The sequence below is a fragment of the Athene noctua genome, chromosome 7, assembly GCF_965140245.1.
Source record: "Athene noctua chromosome 7, bAthNoc1.hap1.1, whole genome shotgun sequence".
NCBI lineage: Eukaryota > Metazoa > Chordata > Aves > Strigiformes > Strigidae > Athene > Athene noctua.
This window is the reverse complement of record NC_134043.1, coordinates 32,522,478-32,537,616: the sequence shown is the minus strand read 5'-3', so window position 1 is coordinate 32,537,616 and position 15,139 is coordinate 32,522,478. Positions and strand designations below refer to the sequence as shown.

The 15,139-nt window shown below is 41.4% G+C and overlaps 1 protein-coding gene across 29 annotated transcripts in view; it reads left to right on the top strand.

The window, feature by feature from the left end:
* The window catches only part of MAP2 (microtubule associated protein 2), a 234,011-nt gene that overhangs the window by 190,636 nt on the left and 28,236 nt on the right, over positions 1-15,139 (top strand). For 15 of the 29 annotated variants that reach the window (XM_074910427.1, XM_074910426.1, XM_074910430.1 and 12 more), the window contains 4 exons: positions 4,052-4,306; positions 6,669-10,457; positions 10,707-10,913; positions 11,306-11,440. The exons of 8 other annotated variants lie outside the window; for them this stretch is intronic. In XM_074910427.1, coding sequence (XP_074766528.1) covers positions 4,052-4,306; positions 6,669-10,457; positions 10,707-10,913; positions 11,306-11,440 — 4,386 coding nt within the window. Of the gene's footprint in view, positions 1-4,051; positions 4,307-6,668; positions 10,458-10,706; positions 10,914-11,305; positions 11,441-15,139 lie in introns of those variants that run through there. 6 more of the 29 variants (XM_074910435.1, XM_074910432.1, XM_074910431.1 and 3 more) reach the window with 3 other exon arrangements.

The window sequence follows — 15,139 nt, the reverse complement described above, 5'->3', positions numbered from 1 at the left end:
CAGGGTGGGAGCTACTTCACCCACAGAAACATGACACAACAGCATAAAATAGAGGACTAACGGAGATGGCTGTGAGCAGCTTTATGTGGCCTTTATCAGGAAAAAAGGTAGCTAGCTATTTGGGGAAGGGTTTTTTTGGTACTTTAAATGTTACTTATTTATAGGTAAAAGAAGTTGGTTGTTTAAATGTTACTTATTTATAGGGAAAAGAAGAAAGTGGGGAATTTTGAAACAGATACAGTGAGAAATAAACCACCATTGACCAAAGTGTACACTGGTTTGCTTTTCGATTAAATGAGTTTTCAAAATTTATACTTTCTAGTACTTTACCAGATGACTATGAGGGGTACAACTGTGTTGGGATGCTTCAGAGGTTTTTAATACAGTCAGTCAGCTGTATACTACATATGAGTATCGGTGCAATTTGTGAAATGTGGTTTGTGTACGATAGGGGGATGTAGTTTTGAAGTTCAGTTATTCCAAGGGCTGGTTTCTGATGGTCATAAACATTGTAGGAAACACCACATACTTGGCCCATGTGTTAAAATGCAGAGCTGCCTCATTCCTCCATCCTGCATTAACCTGTAGCCTGGCTGATTTCATCCACACTGCAGTACAATACAGTGGCTAGTGTTGCTAGTGCATGCATCCATCCGATCTTGTCTTTTCTTTGTCTGTCTGTCTGTCCTGCAGCTTTTGTCTGTGTGTGTCTATTTGTAGATGAAGGGGCGGAGGATAAGGTGGGACCGCCACACCACTGCCCCGGCCGTGGGCCTGCTGCCAGCAGGGAGTGGCGCAAACACCTGGCCCCCTCCATTTCAGTGTCAGTGCCCGATGATGAGCCCTACAATTCGGATGAGGAGTACTATGAACACCCTTTGTTCAGCTCAGAGTGGACTGGCTCTAGTACACGTCCCAGTGCCACAGTGAAGAGCACAGAGGTCTTGTTGGGCCATGATGAAGGTGAACCGAGCATGGTCCCATTTTGTTCCTCTTCCCCTATACCCACCTGCCATCCATTCCATTATATACGTGCCTGGGATTGCTGCTTTCTGGGGAGGAAAACCTAGTTCTCTTTTCTCCCCACATGGAAGTGATGCCCCTCTAGAGTCTCTCCATCTCAAAGTGAAGCTGCAGCGTGAGCAATGAATGCGACTTTGGAGTCAGTGAAACCATGGTCCCTGCTTAAATCAGGGCTCTTGGTCTGCTGACCTGCCTTATAGCACAAGTAAAACGAGCAACTAGTTAAAAGAAGTGTAAACTAATTCGTTCTTTGTGCCAGAGAATTACTGCCAAGAACAGTCTGCAAAATAGGCCAAAAGATTGGTACTGGAAGCCAGTCAGTTGGGAAAAAAACCGTGCCTATACCAACAATAGCAGTGGAAAGTCTTTAATTCTTCAGTAGGCAAAGGAAATCAATTTTACCCCAGTATACACAGGTGTCTTCAGGCAGTATTGGGTCACGTTTGATCTTAAGTTTTGTGGATACACCCAGTTAAACATTGTGTCAGGTGCCTGCAAACAAGAAGAAAAAACCCAGAAGTTTACTGTTCTGTGTTTCTGTCGCCGCTTTTTCTATGGCCTAAGCACATCAGTAAGTATTATTTTATCAGTGGGGGTTATGTAAAAGTGAAATGGCTTTTGAGGAATCGAAGGAGAATCAATTTTAGTGACTAACAGGAATGCTGATTACTTCTCCAAGGCAAAATAGATCACATTTCATCTCGCAGCATTTGACTACCTCAGTCTTGGGACACAGGAGCTGAACTTAAAACCAGTACTGAATCCTCTAAAGGTTTGTGTCTCAGGAAGATGGAAGCGTATACCTGAAATTGCTCACTGGGTCATTTCAAGAAAACCAGAGTTGTTCAGAATTGACAGGGTAATATAGCCTAATACTGCAACAGCACCAGAAAGAGATCAATGCTAATAATTGAAGATTGTTAATGTCAGCATGTCTGCCTGAGGCTAGGGGAGACAGAATATCGTAGGAGGAGTATTACTAGAGCTGGATGCCTGTAGCTGTACGTAGAGCTCTCCTGAACTGGTTAATTTATGGGCTGCTTCCATTTCAGTCATATGCATCTACCTCTGGTGAAAGTGTAAGATCTCAGAACAACTGTAAGGGGGAAGAAAAAAAGGGAGATAAGCTGGATCATCAGTGAAAAGATAGGCATTATGGAACAACCCTTCTCACTTGCTGCCTGTAAGCTAGCAGTCTGGCATAAAAGTCTGCTGCACAAAGGGAGTCTGTAGGATTCCTCCCTTAAGTCAGGGATAACTTTCTACTTTAGTGAGTAATTAGTTTTAATCATGTGGCATTGTGTGAAGTGTCTTAGGAAATGGAGATGTATACCTGAAACTGCTCAGAGTAAAATGAGAGGATGAGAGGCTTTCCTTTTTTTTTTTTTTTTTCATTTAAAGAGATGCACATACAAAACTGCATAAAATTAGAGAAAGAAAAGTAAAGCAAATTATTCAAGTCAAGGCCTCTTGTAGCTGGACACGTGCTGTTCTGCCAGGCTGCTTTTACAGTCTGCCCATGTGTAAATATCCCTGTAACACTCAGGCTATCGGTCCAGTTCTGATTCTGAATCTTCTGGCTTATATTCATTTAATATATAGTATCTAATCTTAATTACATTTTTATATAGAATCATAGAATCATTTAGGTTGGAAAAGTCCTTCAAGATCATCAAGTCCAACCGTTAATATGTTATCAATAATGTGTTGTACGTTACATAGTGATATTTTCTCAGCTTCAAATAGTGTTTGTGTTCCTTAAATCAGTTTTTAAAGTCCATAACTGAAGTGGATGGTTGGCTGTCTGGTTTTTACCGGACCAATCTCAGGAGAGAAATAAAGCCCTTGTAAAGAGGTTTTATTTTGATACCAAGAGGCTGGATACAGCCACTTTCAGATTCAAAACCACTTTGTTCTAAGTCTGATTCAGCAAAGTCCTTAATCATGAGACATACTTTAAACCCAGGGAGGTCATCAGGTTGACTGCAGCATAGCTGTTGGTCAGCTGCTTAAGTATGTTCCTGAATCAAAGGTTTCACATTTAATTCTGACTTCTTACCAGACGAGATACTAATAGAGCACAGTAGTATTGTGTCTGAGTAGCAATAGTAGGAGTACAGTCCAGAATAGAGGCTTTCCTAATCATTCTTCTGACATGGCATGAGTAAAGACTGCTCTTGATAACTACTACACTGATCCAAACAGACCATAGGCTGAGTGATGTATTTTACAAATTCAGGTGAACAAATAGTTGTATTGCACTCGTTGGTTTCTTTGACTTAATTGGTGACGAGGAGCCTGGGGCTTATTGGGAAAACAGAAAAGAAATTGAAGAGTCTTTGTGTTAAAACTGTGGTTTTTCACATACAGAGTTCAGATGTCAGGCATCCTAAAGTAGAAATTGTTTATAAACCTGCTCAGTGTAGGAATCTTGGCTGAATTCTTGTGAAACCATTAGTTATCAGTCATACACAAGGCTTATTAAGACTATGGAAGTGGCTCCATATTTTGCCAAATCCAGGATTCATGTGATAGATTGATGTGCTGGCATTTTGCAGTCAGTATTGCCAAGGTCTGCAGAAAGAAATTAATGCCTCATACCTTCCTCCACCTCAATTAAATGTCCTGTATTGGATTAAACCACACATTTATCAGAAAAATATCAGTGTACTTTTGAGCTCATTGATGCATTGGTGTTGTCAGAGGCATCCATCATTCAATACCATCTCCATTTGCAATGAATATTTGACCCAGAGTCATCTTTGGGAGAAGTATACCCATAAAGCACTTTCAGCTCTCACAGCATAAACATCTTTCTCTGAGGGAGACAGGTTTTGTGGTTTGTTTTTTTCCCCTAAGGAAAATTCAGTTCCAAGGTGGCTAAAATGGGCTGGATACTAGCAGTCCTTTGACACACTTAAATGCAAAATGTTCAGAGCTGAAAGTGTTATATAAAAGCAGTCCTGTTGAGCTGTGTGCTTGGTGTTTACTGTTGGTGTTGATGTCGCCTCCTTTTTCCATCTCCAAGAAGAAGAACTAGAGAGTCCGATGGCTGTGGAAGCGAAACCTGCTGCTCTTCCTGGGAAGCAACTGGGGAAAGAGCATGGGCCCATTGAGCCTTCGGACCAGGCAAAGGGCCTCTGTGAGGGTCAGTCGGACTCTGGTTTGGAGGGAAAAGTGTGTCATGAAGACAAAGTGCCAAGTGTGGCATCCAGCAGGGAGAGTGTAACCGTTGTGGTGGAAACACCCCTGAAAGACACATCCCCTTCCTCGGCTGAGGAAGGTGTGTCCTGCTTAGGTTTGCATGTGTTTGCTGCCGGTGAATCCTTCTTCAGCTTTCTCCAGTGCTTTCCAAGGCTGCTTCATTCCCTGTTCTTTCCATTTATTAGTATGACTGCTCTTGTTATTATGCTTGAAGAGTGTGTAGCAGATAATATGATTGCATAGGTGCTGTGCGTGACAACATGGTTTCCCACCACTGCGGCCGATTCCTGATTTTTTACTTTGCCATGATAAAATATGCTTTGCAGCTAAGCCAATTCCTCTGCGTAAGCCTTTTTCCCCCATCTCAGATGTGTTTGCCAGTCACATTGCTAATCTATGTATATTTTTTTCTTTTTGGTGCAGAGATTCATCTGCTTTTCTTTCAAAAAGTAGATTTATTGACTTTGACTATGACATAAAGAGGCTTAAACTGTAGAAATGTTTTCATTTGCAGTGTGCAGGTTTTTTGTTTGGTTTTTTTTTGGTGTGTGCTTCAGTGCATTCTGGTTTAGCTTCCCTAAAGCTATCGCTTTTTATGTCATATCCTTGCCATTCATTGCAGTCCACCCCTCCTCTCCTCAGTCATTGCCAGAACTCTGATTTTTTGTGTGCCTTACCCTATTACAAATGTTTAACCTTGCTGGAGTGCCCTTCTCAGGCAAAACCTCTATCACTTCCCCTGAGATGTTTGTCTTCACAGTGAAGTTTAGGATTGGGTACATAGGGTGAAGTTCTGATCTGCTTACTGAGCAAATTGTTGACTGCAATAAGTTGTCTTTCAATTGTAAGAACTAAGCTTCAGCATTTTTCCTTTTAATGGTATTTCTCTTCAGCCAGTGCAATAAGGTGTTTAGACACGTTGTCTGGAGTAGTGATGTACCCATTCACTACCTGGCTAAGAAACACTGCATTTGGGAGGCTGGTGTTCCGGCTAGTCCAGCTAAAGAATATTAAATTCCTGTGGCAGTCAGTATATGTTTTGATGACATTGGTATTGTTCATTTGCACTACAGTAAGAGGAATGGTAGGGTACATAAAGTCAGTATCTAGCTACTTAATTTCTGTGAAACGAGGATGACTTCAACTCAGTGACTGTGGTTTTATACTTCATAGGGTTTGCAAGTAAGTCACCAAATGTAAAAACATAAAGGAGCAAAACTACTGTAGTAGTAGACCTGTTTTTTCTACCTGTAGAGTTTAGAATGGGAGTTGCTTTTCTGATTAAATGTTAACAATAGCAAATATTTAAAGAATATCCAATACTTTGTTACTAATTGTTCTAAAAAGTTCAGATTCATCAGAGCATAAAGGTGGCTCCATGGACTTTTAAATCAGATATGAAGAGATTCAGGGTTGGCCCAGTGCTTGCTATAACAAGCTTTAGAAAAAGCTCATAAAACTTGTGTTACAGATTACTGCTGAAAGTTCTGCCACATTCTGCAGTATATCTCTTCATGTTTTCTATGATGGGAAGATTTCCACAGGATAAGAATCATTATTTTCTGTAGGATATTAAAAAAGAGCAAGCTATTAATGATCAACAGTATGTGTATAAAAAAAAACTTAACTAGGTATTACTCCCTAAAAATATTGTGGCATACCATAAGAGTAGCATTTTTAGTTTCAAATTAACTTAATTAGGGTCTGATCTACAGTCATTGAAACATGCCAGGTATTCTTTGACTTCAGTTACGGCTGAAGATGGCTGGCCATTTTGAAGACCAGACCTTTAAGATCTGGGACTATTAATAGCTCTGCTGATTTACACCTAATAATTTCACAGCAGCAGTGAGAGTTTTGTTTTTTGCCAAAGAGTGAGTGTCAAAAGTTGGTACAATTAAAAAACCAAGCCTCTTCTGACACTCGTGAAACATTTTGAATGCATTATTTATTTAGTTTAGGCTGCATGTAAAAGAAAAATATATAGCTACAGAAATGTATAACTATGTATGCTTTAAACATCAGCAACACAAAGATACTATTGATGGGATGTAATCTTGCAGACTTTACTAACCCCAAAACTAACATAAGCTACAAAGTCTAGCAAAGCATGCCAATGAAGTGAGGATTACTTGTGGTTTTGCTGTTGCATATAAACCATGAAGATGAAGAATTCACATGAAATCATCTCATTTCAGTGGTCACATTTTTATATGTGTGCATTCTCACTATAAAACCTCATATATTGAAAGGAAAGTAGAATTTAACACTTTAAAGCAGATTTCTAGGTGGATGACCTTGCTGCATGTTTGCATCTTTCTCCCTCTCCTTCCCATCATTCATACCAAGATGTTGTTATAAGCCACATGACTGCCTGCCTGTAAGTGCTTTAAATAATACTGTTATAAACCCCAAACAAACTACTTCAGGTTTACTTGCAGCCACGAAGATGGAATTCCGTGTCCAGGAGGGTGTACGCCCTTTCGGAGCAGAACCATTAGACACAAAGCAACATGAAACTGGGAAAGACAGTAAGACGGGTGAGCAACCTAAACATGATGCCTTAGTTCCACAGCCAGCAAAAACAGAGGCTATAGATAAAAAGGATTCACAGAGCAAAGACAAAGAAAAAATGCCTTCACCTCTATCAGAACAGATCTTGGAAACTGATTCACAAAAGAAAGTGGAATCCAGTTTTGCAGAACCTGGTGCCAAGCCTCCTGCTTCTCAACAACAAAAGGACTTGTCATCTGAACTGCCCAAAGGGAGCAAAACAGAAGAAAGAACTGCAGATCTGCCCTCATCATCCAACCAAGTTATGTCTATGAAATTTAAAGATGACCTTAAAGATGTCCAGGATTTTACCATCAGCTATGGTGAAAGTTCTCTGTTGCTATCAGAACCCAAGGCAGAAGCAGCCAAAAGTGAATTTCCTTCAGGCCCATCGCCTGCTGTCCCCCAGGAGCTTCAACTCAAAGACAGTTCCAGAACAAAACAGGAACCCGCTGACCAACTGTTTGCCAAAGATCTCACTAAAGATGAACAGATCCACAGAGACAGGACACTAGCTCTGCAAGAAGTCTCAGCAGTAACTGTAGATGGCCTGAAAACGCCAAGCACTCAGAAAATCCCTGCATGGGGGGAGGAAAAGGACATGACCAAGGATGAGAGTGATGAGGAAGAAAGGTATGACTTCTATGATAAAGGGGAGGCTCGAATATTAGATGATGGTAAATTTACCACAAAACCTGAAGTTAAGACACTTTCCCTAGACAAAGCAGACTTTCAAAAGGATAGTGAAGCTAAAAAGTCACCTGATGTTCTCAAAGCAGAAGAAATGGACCAAAGTGGGCTCCCAGCAACAGTAGACATGAAAAAGGAGGTGCAGCCGAGCACACAGGTACCGCCAGCCAAGTTAAGCCATGAACGGACCCTTGAGAAAACAGTAGAGCACCCTGATACCACTCAGTTATCCAGAATAACAGAGAAAGCCCCTGAGACACCAAGTTTAACCACTGACAAGACTCCTACTCTAGAAGCTTCTCAAGAGAAAGATGTTAAAAAAGATACCAAGGAGGATAAGATGGGTGTTTCAGCTTCTCAGGAGGATCGATCAGGAATGTCCAAGTACTTTGAAACCTCTGCTCTGAAAGAGGAAGCTTTCAAAGCAGACACACTGAAACAAGGCAGTGATTACTATGAGCTAAGTGACACTAAAGAGAGTGTGTATGAGCCTTATCAGGCAGATCGTCTAATACCCGAAGACAAAGAAGATGAGGAGGAAGAACTACAGACAGAGCAGGCACAGCAGCATAGTGTGCCTGCTCATGAAATAGGGTACAGTACCCTGGCTCAGAGCATTACACCAGACAAATCCGAAGAACCAAGTTCCCCAACAGAAAGAATGTTCACTATTGACCCCAAAGTCTATGGGGATAAGAGAGAACTCCACAGTAAAAATAAAGATGACCTAACGCTGAGCAGGAGCTTGGGACTTGGGGGGAGATCTGCAATTGAACAGAGAAGTATGTCTATTAACTTGCCCATGTCCTGCCTGGATTCAATAGCTCTAGGATTTAGCTTTGGTCGTGCACATGATCTTTCTCCCCTTGCTTCAGATATTCTAACTAACACTAGTGGAAGTATGGATGAAGGTGATGACTACCTGCCAGCAACCACACCAGCTTTGGAGAAAGCCCCCTGCTTCCCCATTGATAGCAGAGAGGAAGATGAACACATTGAAGAAGAAAAAACAATGCCAGAAGAAAAAGTCCAGCCTGAGACCTTGGCTGAAGCACCTTTCTTGGGCAAAGATTATTACAAAAATGGAGCTGTCCTGGCTCCTGACCTGCCTGAAATGTTAGACTTAGCAGGGACAAGATCTAGATTAGCCTCTGTAAGTGCAGATGCTGAGGTGACGCAAAAGAAGTCAGTTCCTTCTGACACTGTTGTGGAAGACAGCAGCATGGCCCTGCCACCTGTGACAGATGAAAACCATGTAACTCTAAAAGCTGAAAGTCAGCTAGAAGACTTGGGCTACTGTGTTTTCAATAAGTACACAGTCCCACTCCCTTCTCCAGTTCAGGACAGTGAGAATTTGACGAGTGAAACCTGTCCCTTTTACGAAGGCACAGATGAAAAACTGAGACGTGGACTAGCTCCTGACCTGTCTTTAATAGAAGTGAAGCTGGCAGCAGCTGAGAAATCTAAAGAAGAATTCCTCAGTGAAAAAGACTTTGGTCAGCATGCCACTGGTGAGTCCATTCTGGCAAGGGACTTTGAGCAGGAGAAAAAAGAGAAGCTGGATACTGTGCTAGAAAAAAGTGAAGATCAAGTTGACTCTAAAGAGATCTATTCCATTAAAGGTGCAGAGCCAGAGAAGACAAGACCTGAGGCAATCTTAGAAATGAAAGAAGAAAGTGTGGCTGATAAAGTTCATTTAGCTGATGATACCATGTATGACAGAGTATCAGCTTCAGAGATAGCAATAGAAAAGGATGCTGTTTCTTTATTGATGGAGAAGGAGAAGACTCTTAGTGTTGTTCCTGAAATAGCTGAGATAGAAGCTCCAATTAAACCAGATTACAATGCTATAAAGCATGATTTGGAAGTGGCTGCAAGGAGAGCTGACCAAGAATATCAGAGTCAGTTAGACATGAAGATCAGTGAGGTTGTTTCTCTCCCTTCAGGGAAGGACACAGCCTCTGTTAAAAGAGCAGAGCCTGAACCCAAAGATACTCAGCAGAAAGATCAGACCATCTTGTCCAGAGAAGCAAAAGATGCAGATGTACTTTCCAAGACCGAGCCTAGTTATGTGAAAGACGGCACCAAGCTGTCGGAAACAGAAATTAAGGAAAAAGTAACTAAGCCCGATCTGGTACATCAAGAGGCAGTTGATAAAGAGGAATCTTACGAATCTAGTGGAGAGCATGATCAAGCCCAAGAAAGTTTGAATGGAGAATCCTTGAAAGCAGAGGACATCAAAGCAGAACTTCCAAAACCTCCCATGTCTGGGGAAGAGATGCCTGCACAGTTACCAGCAAAAGAGCCTTCTATGGAGCTCCTCCTTCCAACAGCTGAGCCTCTCCAAGAAGAGCCTGCTGAGATTCAGATGGAGAGCATACCACAGGCTGCAGAAGGACCTGAAAAGATTTCTGATACAGCTGTGAAACCTATGGAAATCCAAAAGCTGATGCCATGTGAAGTGGCAGCTGGGGCCACAAAAGAGGAAGAACATGAGGAAGAAGAGATAGAAGCAGGGCAAGAAGAAAAAGAAGAGGATAAACAGCATCTTATATCAGAAATGCCCCGAGAAATAGACTTTGGGAAACCTACTGCTGAAGGAATGCTAGCCAAGGGTAGCCCAGAAGCACTGCCTGAACTGAAAGGCATTATTGAATCAGTGGTGACAGTAGAAGATGACTTTATCACAGTGGTGCAGACAACAGTTGATGAGGGAGAATCTACTTCTCACAGTGTGCGCTTTGCTGCTACTCAGCAGGAAGACATTGAAACAGGGGACTCCCAGGCTGAAGAGGAGCTGGAGGTTGAGGAAGTGGCTGACATTCAAGTTGAGCCCAAGGAGGGCTCCCCAGAAGCTCCTGCTTCACCTCAGAGAGAAGAAATCCTGCTCACCGACTACAAGACAGAGACATGTGATGATTACAAAGATGAAACAACAATTGATGACTCCATCATGGACACAGACAGTCTCTGGGCAGATACTCAAGGTGTGCATTATCCTTTCTGTTTTGTCTGTTAAATATTTTTGCTTCCAAATCATAATGATCAAAAAGCAAAACTATAATAGTTGTAATAGTAATCTCAGCATGTTTCAGAAAAATAGTTAAATAGTCTGCCTTTTTTTAAATTAATCCATCTGCTCTGTCTTCAACTATTTTTTCCCTGCTCCACCGCAGTATTGTTAACATTTGTTACTAATCTTTTGTTTGTTGTTATAATTTGCTCTGATCCTACAGATGATGATAGGAGCATCATGACTGAACAGTTAGAGACTGTTCCTAAAGAGGAGAAGGCAGAGAGAGAATTGCGAAGATCATCTCTCGATAAGCATAAAAAAGAGAAACCTTTTAAAACGGGGAGAGGCAGGATTTCTACTCCTGAAAGGAAAATAGCTAAAAAGGAACCTAGCACACTCTCCAGAGATGAAGTGAGAAGGAAAAAAGGTTCATTTAACACTCCCTATTACAATTTATTTTTTTTTTACTATTGTACAGTACTATCCGGTTACTCTGTTGTAGATGATGTGCACCTTAACAGTATTAATGGTAGTACTTTTTAATGAGACATTGTACAATATATGAAAAGCCATGTGCAAGGCTCACTGCTCCACCAGTCCCTTTTGTTGTAGGCATCCCCACTGATCACTGGGTAACGTGTCTGAGGTGAACGCACCAGCGTTCCCCCTCTTCCAGCTTAGGATTTGTTCACCCCAGTTGAAGCAGCGCACTGGGTTGAGTCGTGGAGCAGTGGGCCTGCCACTTGATGTATTGTCATATGAAACTGTTTGCTGTTTTTTTTCCTGATACTATGTTTTTGTGTTTTTTTTCATCCGTAGCAGTGTATAAGAAAGCTGAACTTGCTAAAAAAACTGAAGTTCAGGCCCACTCTCCCTCCAGGAAAATCATTTTAAAACCTGCTATCAAATATACTAGACCAACTCATCTCTCCTGTGTTAAACGGAAGCAGACAGGTGACTGCGTTCTGTTCAGTTATGCAATGTGGCTGGCAAACATAGACATTTTTTTTTTTTTTAAATCTCATGGCTATAGCAGCTTCTCTATTTTTTTATTTTTCCTCCAAGAATATCAGTCTTCACAAATAGTATTGCTTTTTTTAGTGTTTTCTATCATTTTTCTTTTCTTCTTTATTTCCTGGTATTTGCTTGTTTATTTAATGGAGGCCATGATCATGTATGCTTGTCATTGCTTGGACCTCCAAGTGCTGTGGTTGTAACTTGGCATTGTGCTTATAGTGTGGTGTTGTAGGAATCTCTACTCATCATTTTGGTTTTGTTTTTGTTTTTTTTAATTATGCTTTTTTTTTTCTGGTGGGAAAATGTTGACAGCTTAAACCATAGTATGCATTTCCATTATTTTGCTTTTTTACTCTCATGCATAATAAGAAGCGTTTCAGACTTATATTTTGTCGATTGATATTATCTGCATTGACAATTCCCAATCTGTCACTGATGTTTATGCTGTACAGTCAAAATCCACAGGGGGAATCCAGCACATGCAGCATGAAGCTGAAAGAGAAGAAATCTGGGCTTACACTACGAATGCATTCCAAGCAAAAACCTTAATATTTGGTAGAGGAAGATGAAAGGACGAAACAAATGATTCCTGTTTCATCTTGATAGGTGTATCATTATTTAGAGCACCAAAAAGAACATTTTCAGCATTTTCATCATATTCACTGTTACTGTGCGTTCAGGGTGGAAAGATGAACATCTTGATTTTTCTGGTGATCTTAAAAAAAAAAATGGCTAAAAGAGGCCAGGTTTTCTGTCATGTAACACAGCCGCATGCTGTAGTGCTGCTGCTCATGAGTGAAACCAGGGCTATTAAGAGAAGAACTGTGCACAGCAATGCAGAACTACATAGGCCTCTTCTCATGGCTTAGAAATTAAGAACACGATTTATTACCCATCCTATAGTTAAACAGTGCAATACCAAAAGTGTTCCTAAGAAGTCATTCCCATCCGGTTTTGCACCAGTGAGTCACTCCAGTTCTAAATTTAAACCAGTCTCAGTTTGGAGGTCTAACTAGTGAAAGTACAGTAAAAGTATAGTTATGTGAGGGTAGCTTTAATATCGTGCCTCAACTGCATATATTGTCTCCTGGTTGTATTCAATTAGGACAACAGAACTAAATACTTGTCCCATCGCCTTGCTCCGGTGAGGGAATCTGGTCCTTTTACTTCCCCCCCTCACAAGAAATGAAGCCAGGGAAGGAAAGGCTGATCCAGGCCCCTCTGTATTGCAGCAGTGGCTTCTCCTCAGTTTGAAGTTTCAGGGCTGTCCTAACTTGCACTCTGGACCAGAACTACCCGAGAGTGAGGAATTTTTGAAAAGGATTAAAACAACTTTTCTTGCTACCTCTTGCGCTTTGCTGAAGCACAGCTTGATCAGCTCAGAAGTTATGACCCATAATTCACATATTGTCAAAAAACCCAGGGGGTTCAGTAAGCGGTGGAAATGGAGGAAAAAAGTGTCATCTTCGTAGTGTTCTCAACTTCGTCTACACTTCTACAGCCATGTGGTCAGTGCTGTCTTGCCCTCAGGTACTCTACCACTAACCCCGCTGAACTCTTAGGGCCCATAGCGTCCCGGAGAGGCCTGAGTCATACCAATTGACTTGCATAAGGAAATTTGCCCGGTGCCTTAAATGTGCGCTGCCTGGCAACTGTCAGAGCTTTTTTTCTCTCACTCTAATATGTAGGGAAGCAGATGTATTAGAGTGAAAAATGTAATACAAAAATGACCTCCCAGTACATTTAAATCCTGAGATAGAGAGCAACCGAAATGATGGACCTAGATTGTTCATAAAATTTTCACTACTGTGGGTTGAACTTTGAGGTTTGGGCTCTAAAGCAGAGGAGCTTGAACCACACCACAAAGTGAACAAAATATCTCACCGAATGTTTCGCCGTACTCAGTGTTGCTGGAAAATTCACAGTGCCTCATATTTTCTTCTACCTCACCTTTTTATACTTACTGATGAGATTGGAGGGGAGGCCATGAGAAAGAGTGCAGTGCAGTGTGATATCCTAAGAGTGTAGGTGGCCATATGTTAACCTACATATCCTGAGCCTGAAACAGTCACTCAGCTCTTTCCAGGATCTGTAATTTAGAGGGACATTGTGTCTTTCCCATTTTTGTTTTACATAAAATACAACACCACTTCTTGAAGCCAGTTTCGACTGCCACTGTGTCCTATTTGGAATGGTTTTGTCAACTTTAGTGATACCTGACCAATGGAGTCCCACCAGAAGTCCATCAGCAGTGTAGTCTATACAGCTTTGAGTGTATTGCAGTCAGTTAAAACCTCCATGTTGCATTTACTGTGACTTTAAAATTAAACATGTCCAGTCATAAGATACAAAAATATTTAGTATTTGCTTGTATTTTTCTATGTAGTGGCCCAAGAAAGAACATATTTCCCCTATTTCCCCTCAATACCTGAAAAAAAATTACCTTGTCACTGGTAAGCACTGGCAAATACTTGATAACTTACAGTGCCCTGTCCACAAGGGAGGGACTGCTTTTTAAGAGACTCCTCCTTGCCATTTGAAAAAAGAAACTGCGTGGTCAGCTCTGAGGAAGTTGCTGTGAAGTCTTTGCCTTGACTGGTGTAGATCCACGAATGAAACCCCAGTCTGACTCGTTAGTGGCTGTGGCTGTGAGATGCCACTGCAATTGTGCCATCAGAGGAGTGTTCACAGTCTCAAGGCCAGGACAACTACCTGGCTGTGAGCAGGAGTCACTATGTGATGCGCTTCTGTTCCTTGCCTTCAATTTTGCGGTCACCCCCTGAGTTAAAATGTTTGTTGTGTATTTAAACTGGCATCAGAGCCTGTAGAGATCTTTTGTTCAGGTGGAGAAGTTGTGGTGCTCTCAGGTAAGTCAGCACAAGCAGCACAGCCATTCTTTATACCTCACAGTGGTGGCTGGTAAGGTCTCCATCCCAAAGAAAGCAGGAAAGATGCTATTTGTGATTATTTAGAAAAGATGCAAAACAGACCAAAACCAGCAGTAACAGGTGTGGTAGAATGTGATGCAGGAGGGTTGTGCTGTATTATCCCTGTTACAAATTCAGAACTGAGGTACACAGTTATATATTCTCCTCCTCCTCACAAGTTTTTTTCTCTTACTCCTTCAATTAAAAAAATAAAATATATTAAGAGGGCAGAAACTAGAGTGGGAAGTGTGGCAGAAAAAGCAGGGATCTCCTCACTACACCTGGGAACTACACAGGGAAAGGAGAAAATTAATCTGTTCTGTTCTGTACAATGTGTTGGGGTTGGTTTTACAGTTGGAAGACAGTTGGGTTTACAGCAAAAAGTTGTCATCTGTGATTACTGTACTGCTTCTGCATTTACTAAGGGCATCCTGGCACAGATACCAAAAAGATTTTCACGTTTTAGTTTTTTTGTGTGGCAGATTGCTTTCCTGAGCAGCAGTTTTTTGGGGTGAAACTATTAACCTGCTTTCCAAAAAGCTGCCCCATTCCAAAACTTTTCTTAAGGATGGAATCTAAGTCAGAAAAAATCTGACCTCAAACCATGATGTATCAGATAAAGGAAATAATGAATTAACATATTTGGTGTCCCAGATATAATTTGAATTGCTAGTCTGAGGGCTTTCGTTTGACACCCAGCACACTGACC